Source organism: Chroicocephalus ridibundus, chromosome 23, assembly GCF_963924245.1.
Source record: "Chroicocephalus ridibundus chromosome 23, bChrRid1.1, whole genome shotgun sequence".
Classification (NCBI taxonomy): Eukaryota; Metazoa; Chordata; class Aves; order Charadriiformes; family Laridae; genus Chroicocephalus; species Chroicocephalus ridibundus.
Genome location: NC_086306.1, coordinates 3,568,313 through 3,586,972, shown reverse-complemented (window position 1 = coordinate 3,586,972; position 18,660 = coordinate 3,568,313). Strand labels below are relative to the sequence as shown.

Sequence of the window (18,660 nt, the reverse complement as noted above, 5' to 3'; positions counted from 1 at the left end):
AAGTATTTGTAATTGCTTTAATATAGTCCAAAACCCATCCTGTAGATGGCCATGAGTCTTGCTTAGCCAAACAAACTAAAATCAATTAGTGTCAGTTCCCTTCTGGGCATTGTTATGCTTTGCGCATAGTTTGTTTAAGGGAACTAGTGACACTTTTTCATACACATCTTGCGCTGTAACAGTTCTGTTTAACTGAGATGTCATGTTGCCTGAAATCAAATCTATCCCGGCTGAAGGAGAAATCTGAAATTCAGATAATACTTGGTATTTCTACGTTTTTCATCTTTGCAGTATGAACTAATTAATAAATTGGGGGAGGAAGGGGGAGCCAGTCTCTTAGATGTAAAAAGGCTCATATTTTGCATGCAGCAGACACTGTTTTCCCGCCCCTTCCTCCTCTAGCCCCCCTGAGGTTCTGCAGTTCCCCCTTAGCTCTCCCTCCCTCCTGAAAACAAATAGAAATGGAAGAATGGGCAATGTGCTTTTGCATTCATTTGTGTACTGCTCTTCATACAAATATCCTACCTTCTGAGGGGTCAAGTCTCCGTGCCCTCCGTCCGTGCTTGGAGTTGTTGTGAACAAACATGTTGTCAGACACTGCCAGTACATGCCCGTCAACATTCACTGTTGTTGATAGCACAACCTAGATGTTTAGAAAGGGGAGAAAAAGGAGACAGGTAAACAATTTACTTTGAAATTCAACTTGTAAAGTATTAATTAATCAGTTGAGTTAAAACCCTGTTCTCTTTGTAAAATGGCATCATGTCTGCAGGGTTTACTCCCTAACAAGCAAGGGAGAAAATATTTTCAGCCTTTATTCTATGCATTAATTCCATTTAACATAGCATCCTAAGGGCCGTATAAAGTCCTTACTGTATAATGAACCAGTTACTGCAGATGGCCCTAAATTTAACTTGCTCTGGTGCACTGTAGCATAGCTGATGGCAAAGAGGTCTCTCTACACCAGCCAGGACGGCAGGCTGTGGAGCACCCCAGCATTTTGCCCTCTGATACCTACATGCAGACCCAGAGCCATCTGCTGTACCGCACACACACACCAAATGCATCGGCTCCGAAATACAGGTCTCCATTGACTGAACAAAGTGGAAACTCCTACTATGTGAAAACATAGTACCATGTCTGGGTTTTGACCTATGTGTGCTCGGTGGCTCTCGAAAATCATCTCAGCCTGAGGACCCCAAATCAAGCAGCAGTTTTTAAACCTTAGCCTCCACAACTTATGTTGCTGTGCTCCAACAGCATATGAATTCTTAGAGGAGGTGACTGGATGTCATTAATCCCACTTAGTTTTCCCTTTACAATACAATATCCAAAGCTCTAAGTCCTATAAATCCAGAAATCTATGTGCCTTTAACCCACAAACTTTTAGGAAAAAAACCAAACAGTGTTTTAACTACCGGAAGAAGATGCATCTTACTGAAACTTTCAGGTTTCAACCATTAGTTAGTGTAAATCAGCTTAACTCCATTCAGCTGCCGCACAGCTACAGTAATTCCCAGCTATTGAGAACCTGCGCCTGGATGTGTTCACGGATTTTCACAGATACAGCTCTCATACTCCAGGTAAGGGCATGTCAAGCTCTAATTGTTGATAAAACTATATTCAGCATATAGCAGGAGAAACCTTGCCCTCCTACAGGATTATGCTAGCTTAAAGAATACTTTCTTGCTTGAGACAAGTTTAATTCATTCCAAAAGGCTCTTGTCATACTGTACTCTCAGACTTCTCAAGCATTCTTGTCACAAAATGTGTTGCTTTTGTGTGCCAACGGATTTCATCATTGCACATTTGGGTGGAGTGAGACTCCTGTCCAAAGTGAACGTTTCCCGCATGACATAGCTGAACCCACTCAGATGCACTTCATTATTTTCCGTTAAACAATGGAAATAAATTTTAATCTCTCACTGGCCAGCACAGAGCACACTATGGCAACAGGGGAATAGACCTGAATTATTCCAGTGTCTGAAATATTTACGACAATTGTTTAAATTGTAACCAAATGTAAATAAAAAGTATATCATATATACAGTTACACTATATAATATATACATATCTGACCTCACATACAGAAGGTACGTATGTGATAAACACACACCCACATGCTCTCAGTATGAGATCTTTATAATATATGCAGACTTCAAGCAGACACACATTCCCTCTCTGAATAAGCGCTTGGGTGTAAATGTGCACAACACAAGAGCCCCATTTCAGTGAGAGCTGTAGAGATCCCCGTAGCACGAGCAATAGCAAGAAACAGTCCTCTGTTTAGAAGATAAGTGCTGAGCATCCTCTATTCCCTGAGCCAGCCGGAATGGAAGCTGCACTTACAGACCTCTCCCCATGAGCAGTTCCATTTTTATTTACCTCTCCCATTCATCATAGGAGGGTCAAAGCCACTTGGCATTTCACGGGCTGGGACCTAGGGTAAATAAATACAGCGTTCTCAGGGACAGGACAAAACGCAAAGTTCAGACCTGGACCAGAACCTTCCCATCGTTTTGGACCTTATTTCTAAGTAATCTCTAAGGCGCTGTTGAAATTCAGCAGAGACCTCTGTCATCTTTGCTACGACACTGCTCCAACTCCTTATCCATGATGTGGGGTAAGAACACGTGAGATTATGGACACAGAAATTACTGAACTTCTTTACTTTGCTCCAGTCATTGTCTGATGAAGATGACAATCCGATTGTTTTATACTGAAGATTAAAAAACCATGTTTTATGGATAAAAGGAAGAGGAATGCGCATTCCACTATGGTCTCTTACTCCCAGGCCCTTCCCTTTCACAAGCCAACTGCTTTCCCCCAGTGAGTATTTCCTGGGTCATGACGGGTGACCCTTTCCATCTGGAATCAATCAGTCAACTCCTGACAACTTCCTGAAACACCTCACTCCATTTCCTGTTCTCTCCCCCTTCTCTCCTTCCCCCTGGTTTGCTTCACTCTTCAAAACTGCAGGCCACAGCAGCTTAATGTTAGAGGGTCAGACACAGTTAGACTCCAAAACACTACACAAGAACACCTTTGACCTTCAAAAATCTTTACATCTTAGCTAAACAAATCAAGGTCAACGTTTCTTACCATTACCTTGTTAACCATTTCTATGCATTTTTGCCAATACCCTTCTGAACACAGATTTATCAATATCACTTGTGCTCCTAACATTGTAAAACATTCCAGGCCTTTTTTTTAAAAAAAAAAAACCCTGTATTTAGTGCTGATGAAAGGTGATGTGCAAACTTCCCTGGAGATTTAAATTCTCAGATTTGTCCACAGCAACAGCAAATTACTGGCAAATGGTTTTGGTGTGTTTTTCTTTTCCTGATCTGGTGGCACTTCTTCTTGTGTATGACTAACTTGGCTTCTACGCCTATTCAGCTGATGGTCTTTTACCTAAAATCAGTAGTTAATGCAAAATGTAATCCTAAGGGAATGATCTGAGAACATCAAAATATGTCAGGTAGGCCATGGATGTCGGTAGTTGGAGCTGAGGGCTAAATTTGACACAGACAGCATAAAGACTAAAGATTTTGTGTTGCCCAACAGCTGGATCAACCTGTCACCTCTGCTGGAGTTTCGGCGGACAACCGACCAAGCAAGACATATACAGGGCAATGGGTTATTCCTTCATCCATTCAAATGCAGGTTCGATCTCCAGGAACAGTGAGGGAATTACAGGCATCTCAGCGGTGTTTTCGACAGTTCTTAAGATTCTCTCTCCAAATCTGCAAGGGTCTTGTTATTAGCTACGAAGCCACAGACATAAACCAAGGATTCCCCAGCAGTACTGAAGAAATGCATGTGCTGTATCTCCACATTATTTTTGTTTCCCGGGTGGATTTCTGTAATGTAATCCCTGCTCAAAAACCACGATGAGGGATCACCTACCATGACATTCAGTCAAACTGTCTTCAGCACGTTAAACTCAGGTTCTCTGAGCTGCTCTGCCCCTCTTTCGCTTGCCTGCACACTTCAAAGTGTTTTATTTCTTTACGAACCTTTACCTGGCTACTACAACCTTTCCTCCCCACTTATACATTATATCAGTATTTCTATATTCTAACCTATGCTCCTCTTCAAATCACATACATGCAAGTAAATACACATCATTGTATATACAAAAGCTGTATCACTCACAGACACCTATTTAGACATATGGTACAAACATTCCAGGCATCCAGGCATTTACTTACATGTAACATATCTCATCACTGTGTAAATGATCTCTCTCAAAAAATTCCTGTTACCATTCCAAGTGTGGAAAAAATTCTTTATGACATTGTACATCTGGAAACAATATTACATTCCTGATGCACTTTCCCTTATAACTCTCTAGTCACAGCACCATGTTATTTTAACTTTTCAAAAGAATAACTACGATTGAGGATTTTAAAAATTATCATCATTATTATTATTTTCCATCTGGGTGGAAGAAAAGATGTCAGGCCTCATCCTGCTGTCTTCACTTGGACAGGGCTCCCATTGATGTCAACAGGCGTTTTGGTCGAGCGAGTAATACAGGAGTAGATGCTAGAATATAATGTGTTTGCTTCATAGTTGGATTAGGAATAAGATAAACAATGTGAAAAATGCCAGCAGCCTCTCTCTGCTCAAAACTTCCATTGAATTCTTTGGGAAATCCTCCCTGAGCCCCTCAGCCCACTGCAAACTCTCGGCCAACAGGCAAAATCTATGCACATCCCTTCACTTCAGGGATGGGGGCTCCTAAGATTATGGGGGCACAAGGGTGGAAGACCATGCCTGGGTCACTGACATCCAGTCTCCTGCTATTACAACCAAACCACGTAGCTACTTTTATAAAATTATCTTCAACCACTTCAAGCTCTTGCCTTTGGTACTCCTCTTGTTTTAAAGCCTACTTGTCCTGATGGTTTGGGAATTTGTGGTTTACAGCCTAAATTTATTCCTCGTCAGTTTATACTTAACACTAGCTTTAAAATTATTATTTCCCACTCTGACCTACCTTAGGATACTTTTAGACAGCAGTTACATCCCTTAGCAGCGCATGTCACTGAAGTATTTGAGCCAAGCTTTTGTCCGCTCACCAGTCACCTTAATGACCCATTCCTGCACCTGCTTCAAGTTCATTTTCATTCTCATTTGAATACAGTTAAACCAGTATATTGTATTCCAAACAAGAAATCAATGGGGTGCAATGGTTCAAATGTATCCTTCTTTCTAGTGGCAAAGCCCACCTGAGACACAGAATCTCATCTGTGGTTTGTTTTTAATAGACGATACACAACTCTGGCCACTCACTGTCACAGAGGCTGGCTGCTCTTCAGAGCTGAGTGCATTAAGCTCCTTCGGTGTTTTTTCTTTTGCAGTTGCAGTTAGTCCTTCCCTTACTCATATCGAATCTAAAGTAACATCACCTTTTGTTGGGTCAGTCACTATCTGATGAAGAAATCCACCATCCAGCAATAGCTGGAGACTCTGCTGATAGGAGCTGCACGTTTCACAATCTATACCTGGGAAATTAGTCTCCCATAATGACATTAGTCCGTGCAGTATTCACCTCTCTAACAACAGTTCAGTGACTTCTATCCATATCCAAATCTGACCATGGGGGTCTCTGACACATTCTTTTACCATGTCTGTAAAGGATTTTGATTTAGACCAGTTACGTTTTATTCTTGCTGCCCCTTTTTGTTTCTTACAGTCAACATCCCTAACTCACAGTATTATCCCACCACTCCTACCCATTTTTCTTTTTCCTGAACGACACAGATCCTTCAGTGCTTCACATTAGAAGCTAAATGGGAGAATTCTCACACACAGCCAGCTTTGTCATGTGCCTGATGCTGAACTGGATCCAACCACTCTGAGGTCAGGAAGGGAATCTCCCCAGGGATTCACCTTGTTATTTTTCCTTTCTCTTTCTCCCTAGAACACCTAGAGGGGGATACCTGCCAGGAAACATTCCATGTCATGATTTCTGCTGAAAACAGAGGGCAATTGGTGACCTTTCTCTTTTTGTTTCTAAAAAGGCACGTTGGTTCAAAGATGACCATTGTTAGTATCGATGGTCTGCTGCCTTGTACCATTTCTCTCTACCATGGCACCATAGGATCTGTTTAATCAGTGCATTACCGGATGAAGCAGAATTCCCAATCAACAGGAGTCTAATGCGTTAGTACCAGGTCTCAGCTGAAGCATTTTAGCTGAAGTGCCTCATCTTAATTCCACAGAATTATTGTCCCCCATTACACACCGGTCGTTACCATTAAGTATCATTGGGCTTCAATCAAGTTCTCTAGGAGAAGTCCTCATTAAATGGAGGGCATCATATTATTTTTTTTTAATTCTGTTCCTGGGAGAATCACTCACTGCGAATACAGCAATGACAGTAATGACAATACCTACGGAAACTCAGATTAGCTGAACTCAAACAGGCAGCACTATGCTTTGAATAGGGGATTTTAGCTGCTTTCTGTTTCAGTTTTCCACCGAAAATCTTTACTCAGAAATATATTCATTGATAAATTATTGATATTTGCTTCAGTTAAATTCACAAGGATATATTACTCGATCTGCTTATGTATTTGGGCAGCCATCAAGTAACCGTGAAAATATCCATTAGTTCTAGAAAGGTTCTCTTTCCCTGCTTTAGCCACTGACAGACATTAAGTAGTGAGTGATTCACAATAGAATTATGTTACTACTGGGTAAAAAAACCCACTAAAATAATGATCATGCATCCTTTAACTTCTGGGGTACAACATTTTTTTCAACAGTAGAAAACCTGTGTATTTGATTAAAAAATGAAAGTTAAGAGATTTTCATTGCATCTTTGAAGCTCTTAATATCAAAGCAAATTTCAAATAGTTAACGTGATCACAAAGCAGCTGGTGTTGCTCTCCAAACTAAAGAATTATACGAAAAAAACCCCAACCTCTTCAGGCATCTGGAGCTGTATTGAATTTACAATGCTGTGTTAATGTAACCTTTCCATCCCTTTTTCTCCCCCACCCCCTTTTTTTTTAAACGAGTGTGATATAAGTGAAATCTAACATTTAATTTTGTTTAACATACTGTAACTATACTACAAAATATCTAAATCTTCTATCTAGAAGCGGGGCTGAGGCCAGGCTCAGAGACTGGATCCCAACGCCCTGGAACTTTGGTTCTCAGCCAAGCCAAGCCCAAACTGTGGAGCTTCACACCCATCTCTAATCAGAAGCATTAACTTGACACTTTTCCAGACATGAGTAACCATTCTTCCATGCTGGAAGAACTCAATAAGATGCATTGTACAGCACTATTTCCATGTCTCTTATTTATGTTTGTGTCTCAACAACAAAGCCTGCGTTTCGGGCTTTCATTCCATCTCTATTAAAGAGCAAAATCGGTTTTTGATGAGACCCTTTCAGTTCCAGGTTTCAGTAGCAATTTAAATGAGAACTTCGATATAAGGATTTTCTCTTCTGTTTTGTTGGTTTTTTTTTTAATAACCATAAAAAAGAGTATCTTAATGTCTCCTGGAGATCTGACAAGCATTACAACATTGCAAATTAATATATTTGGTTCTGCAGAAAAACATAGGTACGAATTAAGATACTGAGCTGAGCATCGCTGCAGAAGTCTGTCTAAGGAAAGTGAAATGCGTGGAAATGTTTGAAAGAGGAGGGCCGTAATAGCAACAGCTGTACAAATAATTTATTAGGAAAAAAACCAACAAAGGTTTTAGATGTGGCCCAAGAATAAAACATAATGAATTAAATCGTAAAATGAATAAAGTACCCTACTGCACTGTGCTTTTTGACTGCTTTTACTCTACTCACATGTTCCAGTACTGGTAGGATGAACAACTGCCCTTTTAAACCTAATAAACAATTCTGCACATTAATTACTTTGCCCCATGTAAATCTTCACAATTCAGATGAAAATGAGTATGTTCACAGTGTGCAAGCACACCGCTAATATTTGAAGTACTCTATCTTTTTTTCCCCACTTCTGACTTTATGGGCAGCTGACAGACCACGCTCAACAAGCAGCCGGCAAAAAGCGTTTGCCCAAATTGAAAAACCAAAAACAAAACAAAAAAAGCCCCCCCCAGAATCAACCAAAAATAGGAGGAGCCAGAAGACAGAGACAGTGGAGCATTCAAGAACACTCTTTAACTTCCCTTCCATTGAGGGAAGCCGTGCTTCTAACCTGCGAAACAATGAGGCAGACAGAAAACAAGCTCTGTGCTTATTGTCTTTACAGCTCATCACGGCTAATTTCCTTTGGAACACAGAGCTTTTCTACTCCCAATGTGTCAAATTTTAGCAACTGAACTACTTTTTGTATCCTTTTTTATACACGCTGACCTCCGTAGACCAGAACAAAGCTTATAACCTGATGCGTCCAGTTTTGAACAAGCCTGAATGAAGATCCTGCTTTCACTCAAAACCGCAAGTATTTTGGAATTTGTCTCAAAGGGTTAATTTTTGTAACTCTGAAAAAAAAGTCTTGTCAACATTTTTAGTTTTGACAAAAAGTAAGCTAAGCCTAGTGGTTTTCCCTGATGTTGATTAATCTGGGGCTTTGCACTGATATCTCACAATGAAACTCAAAGGGTATGAAGCCACAGGGTTTTCAGTGAGCCCTGCAGAACACAACCAGAGAGTTTCACTTGGCTCTAGTTTTCCAGCTTGGCTTCTTGTAAAGGAGAAAACCCAGATGAAGAGTCTCTCCCAGCTCATTTTCTTCTCCAATAAACTGCTGATTTTGGTATAAAGATCAAAAGCGAGGCCACACTTTCTCATATCCAAGAGGCACGTGGCAGGTGGAGGGGCTGCAGGAATGAAGATTCCATCAGTAGCTAGATGGGTGCTCAAAGACTCATTTCAGTTTCCCCGTTCAGTGTTTCACTGGAAATGTGAAGGTCTTTTGGCTCAATCACATCCCCATTTGGGGTGTGAAGATACAGAACGGAAACAAAGAATAAGGCTGATACTAGAGATAGATTCTGCCAAAAAAAATTAGATGTAAAATCCTCCTGCAGTTCAGCACCCGATCGAAATCTGGGATTTCAGTCTCACTGGCCATAGCGAGGGGGCAGCTGGCACGAAACTGAAATCAGATCTCCATTTCTTCAGCATTCAGGTGTATTTGGATCCAGAACTTATATTTTGGCTGTTACAACCAATATTATTTGTAACACGGCAGTGCCTAGAATCCCCAGGTGCTAATCAGGATACCCTTGTGTAAGATTTTTTACAAACTCGTAACAAAACAAAACAAAACAAAAAGAGAGTCTGTATTTGTGTTTCATTACATTCCACAATCAGCTATTCGAGCTGACTCTAAGAGCTAACAAGATCTGTTTACATGCTATAAATCCAGTTTTCCTTTACTCTCAGATTTTTTCACATTCCTGGCAGATGATATCTAATTGGTGTTTTTTCTTCATTGAAATTGCCACTTGAAAAAAAAAAAAATCAGTACAAATTTCCTAACAATGAGCCTCTCTTTTCTCATGTCTTACCATTTCTAAAAACACGGAATGAAGAAGTCACTGCAGTCTCTTTAAACTACTAGTGAAAAAAAATTAAGTTTTTCTTTAAATTTATTTCTGCTCAAAACAAAAAATTAACTCTTTTCTATTTTTTGCCCCCATTTCTTTAAAATTTTTGGAGCTTTCAGAAGCTTTTGTTTTGCAGTATTTCTCTTAAAAGCTAAACTTTTTTTTTAAATAAAAATATACCTCCTGTTAATTTTTCATTGCTAGTAAAATTAAAAAAAAAAAAAAATCACTGGTCTGTGAAAACATGTTTTGGTGGAAAGTTTTAAACAACTCTAAACTCCCGCAGAGTTTTAACTTCATTTATAAATGAGGAAAGTGATGCAAGTGCCCAAGCACTGAAACATGAGTTGCCAAACCTAAGGATGTCACCTTCCCTCCCACCACAAGTCTTGCGGGTCTGCCAGAAAATCCCACACCCCTCAATAAGCTAAAATCCTCTTTCTATCAGGGATGTGACCGAGTGAAAGTTCAATAATAATGATAACAAGCAGCAGCAGCATTTAGGAGGACAGTCCTGATTTTCATCAGTAGATGTCAAAGGCTCCGGCGGGCACAGCACGCATGCGCTTCCTCAAATGCTCTCCTGAATCAAGAGCACAAAGTTTTACCAAGGTGAGCAACCCCATTTGGAGAGGTGGAAACACACACTAAAAGAAAGGCAAAATGTCTCATTGAAGGTCTCCCAGCTAATTAGTGGTACAGTCCAACCACCTGACCTGCAATCTTGTGTCCCTGCGCTGGACCACGCTGCCTCCCTCCCGACCGCGTGAGAGTTAGTTCTAGCATCACTCCTCTACAGCCTCTCTGCCTGCCACCTTCCACGCCGCGCAGAGCGGAGACACTGCATCCAGGACGTTTAAAGGCCTGAGCACTCCGTTTACATTTTTGCGCAGGCTAAGTTACAGGTGAAATACTTATTTATTAAACCTAGTTGCTTAAAAGGTTAGGGTATGAATGATGGGAGACTGCGTCTGCCTTTCTCTTCACCAGTGACACACTTCACCTCCTTCTGTGTTTTTATTAGCTGGGATTCACAATCCATCAGCGACAGCTATGATGAAACCAGTGGCAGATTTCACTGCAAAGCAGCTGGGTCATTGTCCCACGGGTCTTGTTGCTTTGCTGCGTGAGATCTTAAAGTGACCATCACTGGTTTGGCTTCTTTTTTGAAAGCAGCTGAAAGGGAGGGCATGAGAGAGTTAAAAGGCAAAAGAGACGGGAAGAGATGGGGAGTGGAGGGAAATGAGGAGGCTGCTTGTGTACCACGTACAGAGCTACTTTGAAAAATTCTGAGGCATCTAAGTATCACAAACACGATCCCTGCTGTGGGCAGCTGTATGTGCGAGTGCTTTGCCCGAGGGTGTCAAATCAAATATCCACTGCTGGTTGGTACAGTACATCACTTCCCCTTGGGGATTCAGGGTGGAAAAAGAGGAAAAAAGGGGGGAAATAAAAGGTTTAAACAGAACAAATGGAGAAAAACTTTTAACAATATCTGATATGGCTTATCATATACTGTCATCACATTTACTATGAACAATGTAGGCAAGAGGAGAGGGAAGAGGAAAAAAAGGAAAAAAAGCAGACAAGTTAATGCTGAGCCTTATAAAACTTACCTGGAACCGTCTCATATCTCTTGGGTTTCCTGCTGTTTTCAAACAATTCTGATTGCACTTGAGAAAAAATTTTAAGAAGAATCTGGAAAGATAAAGAACCATGTCACTTCTTTAACCGTAACAAAACGTGTGTTGTTATATTCTGTTTTAAAGTCTACATCGTAGTGATTTACACGATGGTGTATCAGTAGACCAGGACTGTAAGAACTTCCCAAAACAGAAACAAAACCAAACCAAACAGTAACAAATAAGTTAAAAAAAGGGAAACTACAGCCAATATGACTGTAATCCACTCGGAACTGGGCTGCTAGCTGGTGTAAGTCAACGTTTCTACTCCGATTTACGCCCATTTCCTCACTGCACGTTTGACCACACGATTTTCGAATCTTTATCTCTCCCCTGCATACAAGGGCTTTCTGTCGCTGTCTGAAGGGATTTTCCATGAAACAATATCGAAGGATAACACTATTGTAAAAACTACAAAAACGGACAGGGCAACTCTGACGCAGATAAGCCTTGAAACTTCGAATGAATTAAAAACCAGAAACAAATACAGCTCCCAGAAGAAGCTGCGGAGATTTCATCATGACGGCGTTTTCAGTTATTGAGATTTCGGTGACTAAAGCGGAGAAGCAGAACTGCCAGGAGCCCAGATTATAATCTTACACAGATATGGAGAGAGGATAACAAAACCCCAACCTGAAGTAATACATGACAGCTCATGCTGTCCAAGCAGATAAACCTATTAACTTCGCACAAAGTTCTCGTGCCAGTTATTTTTGCCCTGTGACATACGCTTATCTTTATGTGTTATTATTCTGTAGAATTTAGCTTGTCGTGTACGCAAGTTGAATCCTCAGCATACTTGACTGGCGTATCCAACACTATGCACTACAACATACAGATTTGCCAGTTTAGAAATATTAGGCAGGCATTTTCCTATAAGCTTTTCCACAAAATTTTGTGTCAAATCCAGGGAGGAGAGGATCCATCCCTTTGTTTTCTGATTAACCTGATTAAACTTGTGAATTTCAGAGGTAAAGAAACTCCATGAAAAATCACAGCTGTTGGATTAAACGCAAAACAAGCATGTCTTCAAAATTCAGACATAACAGGCAAGAAATTTTTTTGGCATCCTCTATTGCAAGTGAAAATATTTTCTGGGATTCCTTTCATTTCTGTTTGTCGGACAAAATGGGTTTAACTGCAACAATTAAAATAAAAAATTCCAAGACTTTAAGATAGATTCAGAAGGAAGAAGACTTGGCTATAAGAAAATATAAATAGTTGAAGAATTGATTTGGAATACAAAGAAGAATTTATTTATTTATTTCTCCTGCCGAGTGCTTTCCTTAAAAAAAAAAATCCGCTTTTGCAGTAAGTTAAAGTCCCAGGTGAGCCAGGCCTATTTCCCTTTCTGTTACTATGACAACGATTTTTTACCGCAGTCCCTAAGTCCCTTCAGAACTCACACATTCATGCCTTGAATTAGAACTTTAAAGGAGAAAGATGTATATTTCCTAGGGTTTACCAACAACAACAACCAAAATAGTCCTAACGCCAGACAATAAAGCAGAAATCCGCTCTCCCTTCTCATTGCCACTTTCTTTGCACCACTCACATCGCGGGATTTCTCTGCCATCTGCCCCAAACATACAAAGAAATATCGAAGGATCTGATCCATTTATATGTTGCTTGAACAAACAAAACCCCTTGAAAACCTGCCGACAACTCAACCCGCAAAAAAGACCCAGATAACGTCATATAAAATGACTGTCACAAAATACATCCTTCCAGTGAGCTTTTTAAATTAAAACATTCCTTTTCTCCTTAAATCTCTCACAAACAGTTTAGAAATATCGAAGAGATTTCTTTTCTCTGGGTGTGCATTTTTGCAGATGGTTATTTTTATCTCCATCGTTCCTTCGCGTTTCTGACTTTCAGAGCTCCCGGGTTGTCTCCGTGGCCCCACGGAGGGTGACAGCACAGCGTCCTGCCGCGGTCCCTCTGCCTGGTGGCATTCGGGTGCAGCAGGAGAGACGTGTCGCTGCCCAGCTCTCAGAGGGCAGAGCCCTGGGCACCTCTGCCTATTCCCAACTCAAAATCCCACACAACTTTGTGCCTCCGGAGCAGCACTGAGTGAATATATTCTATCAAATCAGCCTTATCGACTCCTCTCGCTAAAACCTGTGACCTCTTGTATTTGACTGATTCGATAAGCAAGATTTTATCTGTAAGAATGTTTTCAGAAGGAAAAACGCCATGCATGCCGGCACACTCAAAGGAGAATTTGAGCCAAAAATGTTACTCACAAACCCTTCTTTTTATCCTGCCCTCTGCTTCCAGACATAAAAAGATGTTTGCAGATACATAAACTGCTTCTGCCACTGAGATCTACCTATGGAAGGGAAAACTGTGGAACAGAATCAAACTATCTAACGAAACCAAGGCAAGTCACTTTTACAACAAGCTGCTGGCTAAGCCATTATTTTGGAAGATAACTGCAAACAAAAATCCACAAGAAGTTCTTACTTTCAAGGAAAAATAAAGAAAGGAAAAATAAAAGATCTAATTATTTGGGGAAATGTCCGGTTTCCTTTTTCATTTTTCTTTCAATTCTTGCATCCCTATTCATCTAGATAAGAAAAACGCTCAACACGAACTAAAGAAGGAAGAAAACTGGAGCAAAGAAAGGTGTCTGTAAGAGAAGTGGCTGCGTCAGCTGAACTGCCTTTGGGAAGAGCTAAGATACTGCGGTACTGTACGTTACACAAACCCTGAAAGGCAGACACAAAAAGGTACAAATTATAAGGGTTTAACAGCACCCGTGACCAAACCCTGCAACACTACATGGCAACGAACTAAATTTTTATTTTCTGCTGAAGGTCTCCAGAAAATTGGGGTTCAGATCCCCAGCAAATGTAAATCAGCAGCGTATGTGAAAATTAACTCGGATTTCAATTAAATCTGTGCTGATTCATACCAACAGATGTATTGTCCATTAAAAACACATAGAAAACAAAACTCTCCTTTCTCTCCGAGCCGTCTGCCTCCTCCAAGAGGCAGAGCGTTCCCATCGCTCATCGGCTGCGTTGCAATAAGCAGCATGCAGCATGCAAACGCACTCAGCTTGAGGGGATTTAGCCAGGACATTTAACCAACGGCAATTTTGGGAGTCCCACTGGAGACAACTTAAAGGACTTTCTGGAATTGCTGAGCACCTCAGCTGCTGAAAATTGTGCACCGTTAAGATATCACAAAACAGGCATCAGTAATTCCTTATCTCACTTTGAAAGTGCTGCCCTTGGGTTTGAGTACTTAAGTGCTGGAGCCGTATTCATATTTATTGCCTGAGCTAAGACATTTGTAGTTTCTTTGCAGTTCGCTGGATACGCTGCAGCAAGACAGTTTTCCCTCCCATCACCCCAGATTTAGATTTAGTTTTATTTAGATGCACACACACAAGAATTTTTATCTGTCTTCTAACTGAACCACGACTCTCTTTTTTTCCTGTCAGAGTTTCTCCAGTCAAATTTGAGCTGCAACTGGGCATCTGCATGAAGTATTTGGTAGGTCGTTATATATACGTATATATTTTAAGTGGTTGCATCTGGGAAAGACATTAATATTTATTGCAGCATTAGAATAAAAATGACTTGGGGGGGAGCAAAGAGGAGGGAAGGTTTAACACTAAATGAAGCTGATTTAGGGGTAACAGGAGAATTGCAGAAAGGCTTTATTAATTTTTTTAAATGAGAACCTTTAGCCAGTTTTTGGCCTTAACCTATGCACACATCAAAAAATAAAGACCAGAATTTTTAAAAATTAGCTCATTTTCCTGTTTCTTAGCTGGCCTTTGTTCCTTGCTAAGGACGGTGTTAGCTCTGCCCCCAGCCAAGCAGCAAGAGCAGGGCCCGCTGCTCTCGTAGCTCAACATCTAAGGGTGCTGGGGGAAAACCTGAATGCTTTTGAATGACTATCACTAAAAATCCTGGCATTGCTATAGGAAACCTGATTGACTTAATGCACAGACATAAAATTAATTAAGCTATGACTATAGACTTATCCTTTTTTTCCCATTGTCTCTCTCATACAGTCGCACTTTCTGTCTACAGACCGCTACACTTGCGGAGGCCTCCAAAATGCCACCTTAAATAGAACTCTCTCTTTTAGGATTTAGAGGGAGCTATTTTAAAAGTTACTGCTCCTCCTACTGGGAGTTACCATCATGCTGAGGAGTTGGGTTGATGAATCATTTAAGTGCCCCTTTTTCACTCCAGTACAAAGACAGCTGCGTTATCTCAACTATTTTTCAGCAATCCTATGAGCAATCCAGTCTGACTTGGTGGGAAAGTGGAGCGGGAGCGCTCCTACAACCCATAATGCAGCTGAGGCAGAAGAAATTCTCCTGCAGACGGCTGTCCATGGACAGCGAGAGAGGGAAGGGCAAAGTAGGTGAGGCCTGCCATCTCCCAAGCTCTTTCCAAAGCAATTGCTGAGCCAGAGTCCCACCTTGGCTCTCTATGCCTGTATCATTAGGTTCTGTACCTACCTCAGGCAACTTAAAACCGCGGCTAGAACTAGAAAGCACGTTCCGCACCTCTCAGAATGTTTATCCGCCAGCTCAGATGATTGAGAAGAACCTTAATCAAATCCTGTTGGAGTCAGAAAAAAAAAAAAAAAAAATCTTTCTTGTGACTTCAACAGGACTAGACAGAAGCCCTAAAGAGCAGTCCCACATGCAACAGACGGTGTAGTTTAAAAAAAAAATCCATTAATGTTTTTTTAAAACCCTGCCACAAGACCTGGGACTGATTAGTCTCACCACATGGAAGCACAGAAACAGATAATACGCTTTGCGCTTTTATAGCGCCATTCTATGGGACTTAAACTTCAATTAATTCTGCCTCACCAAAGCCCTCTGCAGCAGGTGGTGTAACTCACCGTCCTACAGGCAAAGATGCCAGGCCTGGAACTGGGAGGGAATTGGTCCCCGGCACATCGCAGGTCTGCCACAGAGCTGGGACCAGGACTCGCATCTCCTGACTCCTGGTTCTACATCTTAACTAACCTTCCTAGCCACCTTTTGTGCTTTCTTAAAATACAAGTACAGAATCAAGAGATATAACGTTGTTTTTAACTTGTGAACAGCCTCTGGGTACGCTTCAAAAATATCCCTTGTAAAGCAAATACTGAGATAATCCTGTCTTGTGTGGGTTACTGTAGAATTTGAATTCATGGCCTCAGTCATTTTCTGGCATGAGAACACGCCTACCATCTAGTATGATTCTCTTTATCAGCAAATCCTGTGATGCTACAATCTAAGGAAAATACAAAGATACAATGGCATTCTGCTTGGATAATTAAAGTGCTTCCAAAAAGTCACAAAGTGAACAAAAAAACCCACAAAAAGATGCTATTATTATGAATATCTTTGCTCCTGTTGAACAATATTAAGATTAAATATACTATGAAATTCAAAACTATCATTACAGTGAGGGCCTGACTCCAACTCCATCAAAGTGAGGAAATTGTGAGCTCAGGGTCTCCTCCATCCTCCCCGCAACTCACCCTGTGTGTCTTGGCATTGCAAACTCTGAGATAAGTGTGACACGTAACCCTAGCCCATGCCACAACACGACAAAGTAGAAGGCTTCACTTCAAATTTCTTCCTTTCAAAAAGATTAGGTCAGATTCTGCACATACATTTGAAGGTCAGTGTTTAAAATCAATTAATTGCATTTGTTTGATATCATCATCTTGATTTTAATGAATATCACAGTAGAAGACTTCTTTATAATCTGGATATTTATCTCTGGAGTAATTCCGTTCTATTATGTCAGTGTGTATTATTAGGGAGCTGATGAGAAAATTTCCTACTCTTTTCCAGCATTTATAGTCAATGTGGGATCAGGCAGCGCACAAAGGCATTCTAAATGAACACACACCTTATACTGTGTGAGAAATGAGTGAGGTTATTACAATAATCCAGAGTATTTATATGATACTCCACAAACAGCAGCTAATTAATCTTCACAAAACTCCTGTGCGTAAAGTGTGAACCCAGTTTAACAAATGTGAAAACCAACATATGTAGGTCAAAGGACTTTTCTGAGTTTGTCAGAGATTTACTGCGAGAAGGGAGCGGGAGTCAACCGATACGAGGTCCCAAGCCTTGGCCAGGAGAAGAGGAGTTGGCTGTTCATTCGTCACTTCAGTTTTTTTAATAGAAAGACTCCAGTTGCACCAAAAAAATGCACACAAACATTATGCCTCTACTTCTGCCCCCAACAACGTCCTCATTTCCTAATGGGAAAAACGAGAAACACTTCTTCATCCTCTTGCCTTAAATTCACAGTAATTTCTTCCATTATGGGACCACCAACCTGGTTAGACCTTTCTCCAGCTCCATGCTTCTGCGTGCAGAGGACAACCAGACTGTGCAGGAGAGCTCCTCAGCCTTGCCTGAGAGATGAGTTAGGTGCACGCAAACCTAATCTTTGAGGTTCCTTCCTCATAAATTTCTATGATTTTTATTTTTCCACTTCCACCCATACTTTCTGGCACACACAGCCCCTTACATTGCCGTCATGTCTTTCTCCTCATCTCACCTCTCTGATTGTCTCTCAGCTTCCAGGCGCTGATCCTGACCCCTTTCTACAGGAACCTTTTCCTACACTCCACGTTTCTTTTCCAGCTTTGAAATCGATGCTTGCCAAGGTAAAGTCTGCTTCTGCAGAGGTCTAATGAGTCCGGTTCAGGAGGAACTGCACCGATGCTAACAGAATTGTAATGGCAAAAGCAAAGCTGGCTTCAAGATGTGTATTTGTACTTTTATTATTAAATCAAGGTGATTTGGACCAAAATCTACACGACACAAAGATCCTTTGCACTGAGGAAAGCCTAGATCAGAAGTTTTCTGTTTAGGCCCATCTTTATTATTAAATTACTATTTAATCTATCAGTGACAGCATGCTCATTCCAAGATGCTCGCAATGCAAAGCATATGAAGACATGCAGATGAGATAAGTGTAATAGAGAACAGGTGGAATTAGTGCTTTTATTTTTAAAAAGGAGAAAAGCTCAAAAAGGGCTTTAAAATGCCACAAAGCACTGTATCCCTCAAATAAATTGGAAACATCAGATAATTTTAAGTATCAAAACAATTCAGTTTTCCAACGCTAACAGTCTGATGTCGTTTACCAACATCTACTCTTTAACATCCTGCTTGCTTTCTCCTGCACCTAGGCAATCGCTCCAATTTAGATTTTAAGTTTAAAGTTTAAGTTTTGATGCGGGACCATTATTTAGGGCCACTTTTTCTGGGCCTAGTATTCAGACCTGAAACGCCACCTAAAAACGCCATGGGAAGGCAGAAGACTATCACTGGTAAGTGTCTGATTTGTATGGTCTCTGGCCCCTTGCAGCACTGAGCTCAGAAAAGCTAATGCTAGAGATGGATGTGAAAATGGGACTAAAAAAAGTCAG

The 18,660-nt window shown here is 40.8% G+C and overlaps 1 protein-coding gene across 3 annotated transcripts in view; it reads right to left on the bottom strand.

Moving 5' to 3' along the window:
• The window catches only part of EBF2 (EBF transcription factor 2), a 141,564-nt gene that overhangs the window by 24,317 nt on the left and 98,587 nt on the right, over positions 1 to 18,660 (bottom strand). For all 3 annotated transcript variants that reach the window (XM_063358678.1, XM_063358679.1, XM_063358680.1), the window contains exons 7-8: positions 11,173 to 11,254; positions 526 to 643 (exon numbers count right to left, since the gene is read on the bottom strand). In XM_063358678.1, the coding sequence (XP_063214748.1) occupies positions 526 to 643; positions 11,173 to 11,254 (200 nt within the window). The remainder of the gene's footprint in view (positions 1 to 525; positions 644 to 11,172; positions 11,255 to 18,660) is intronic.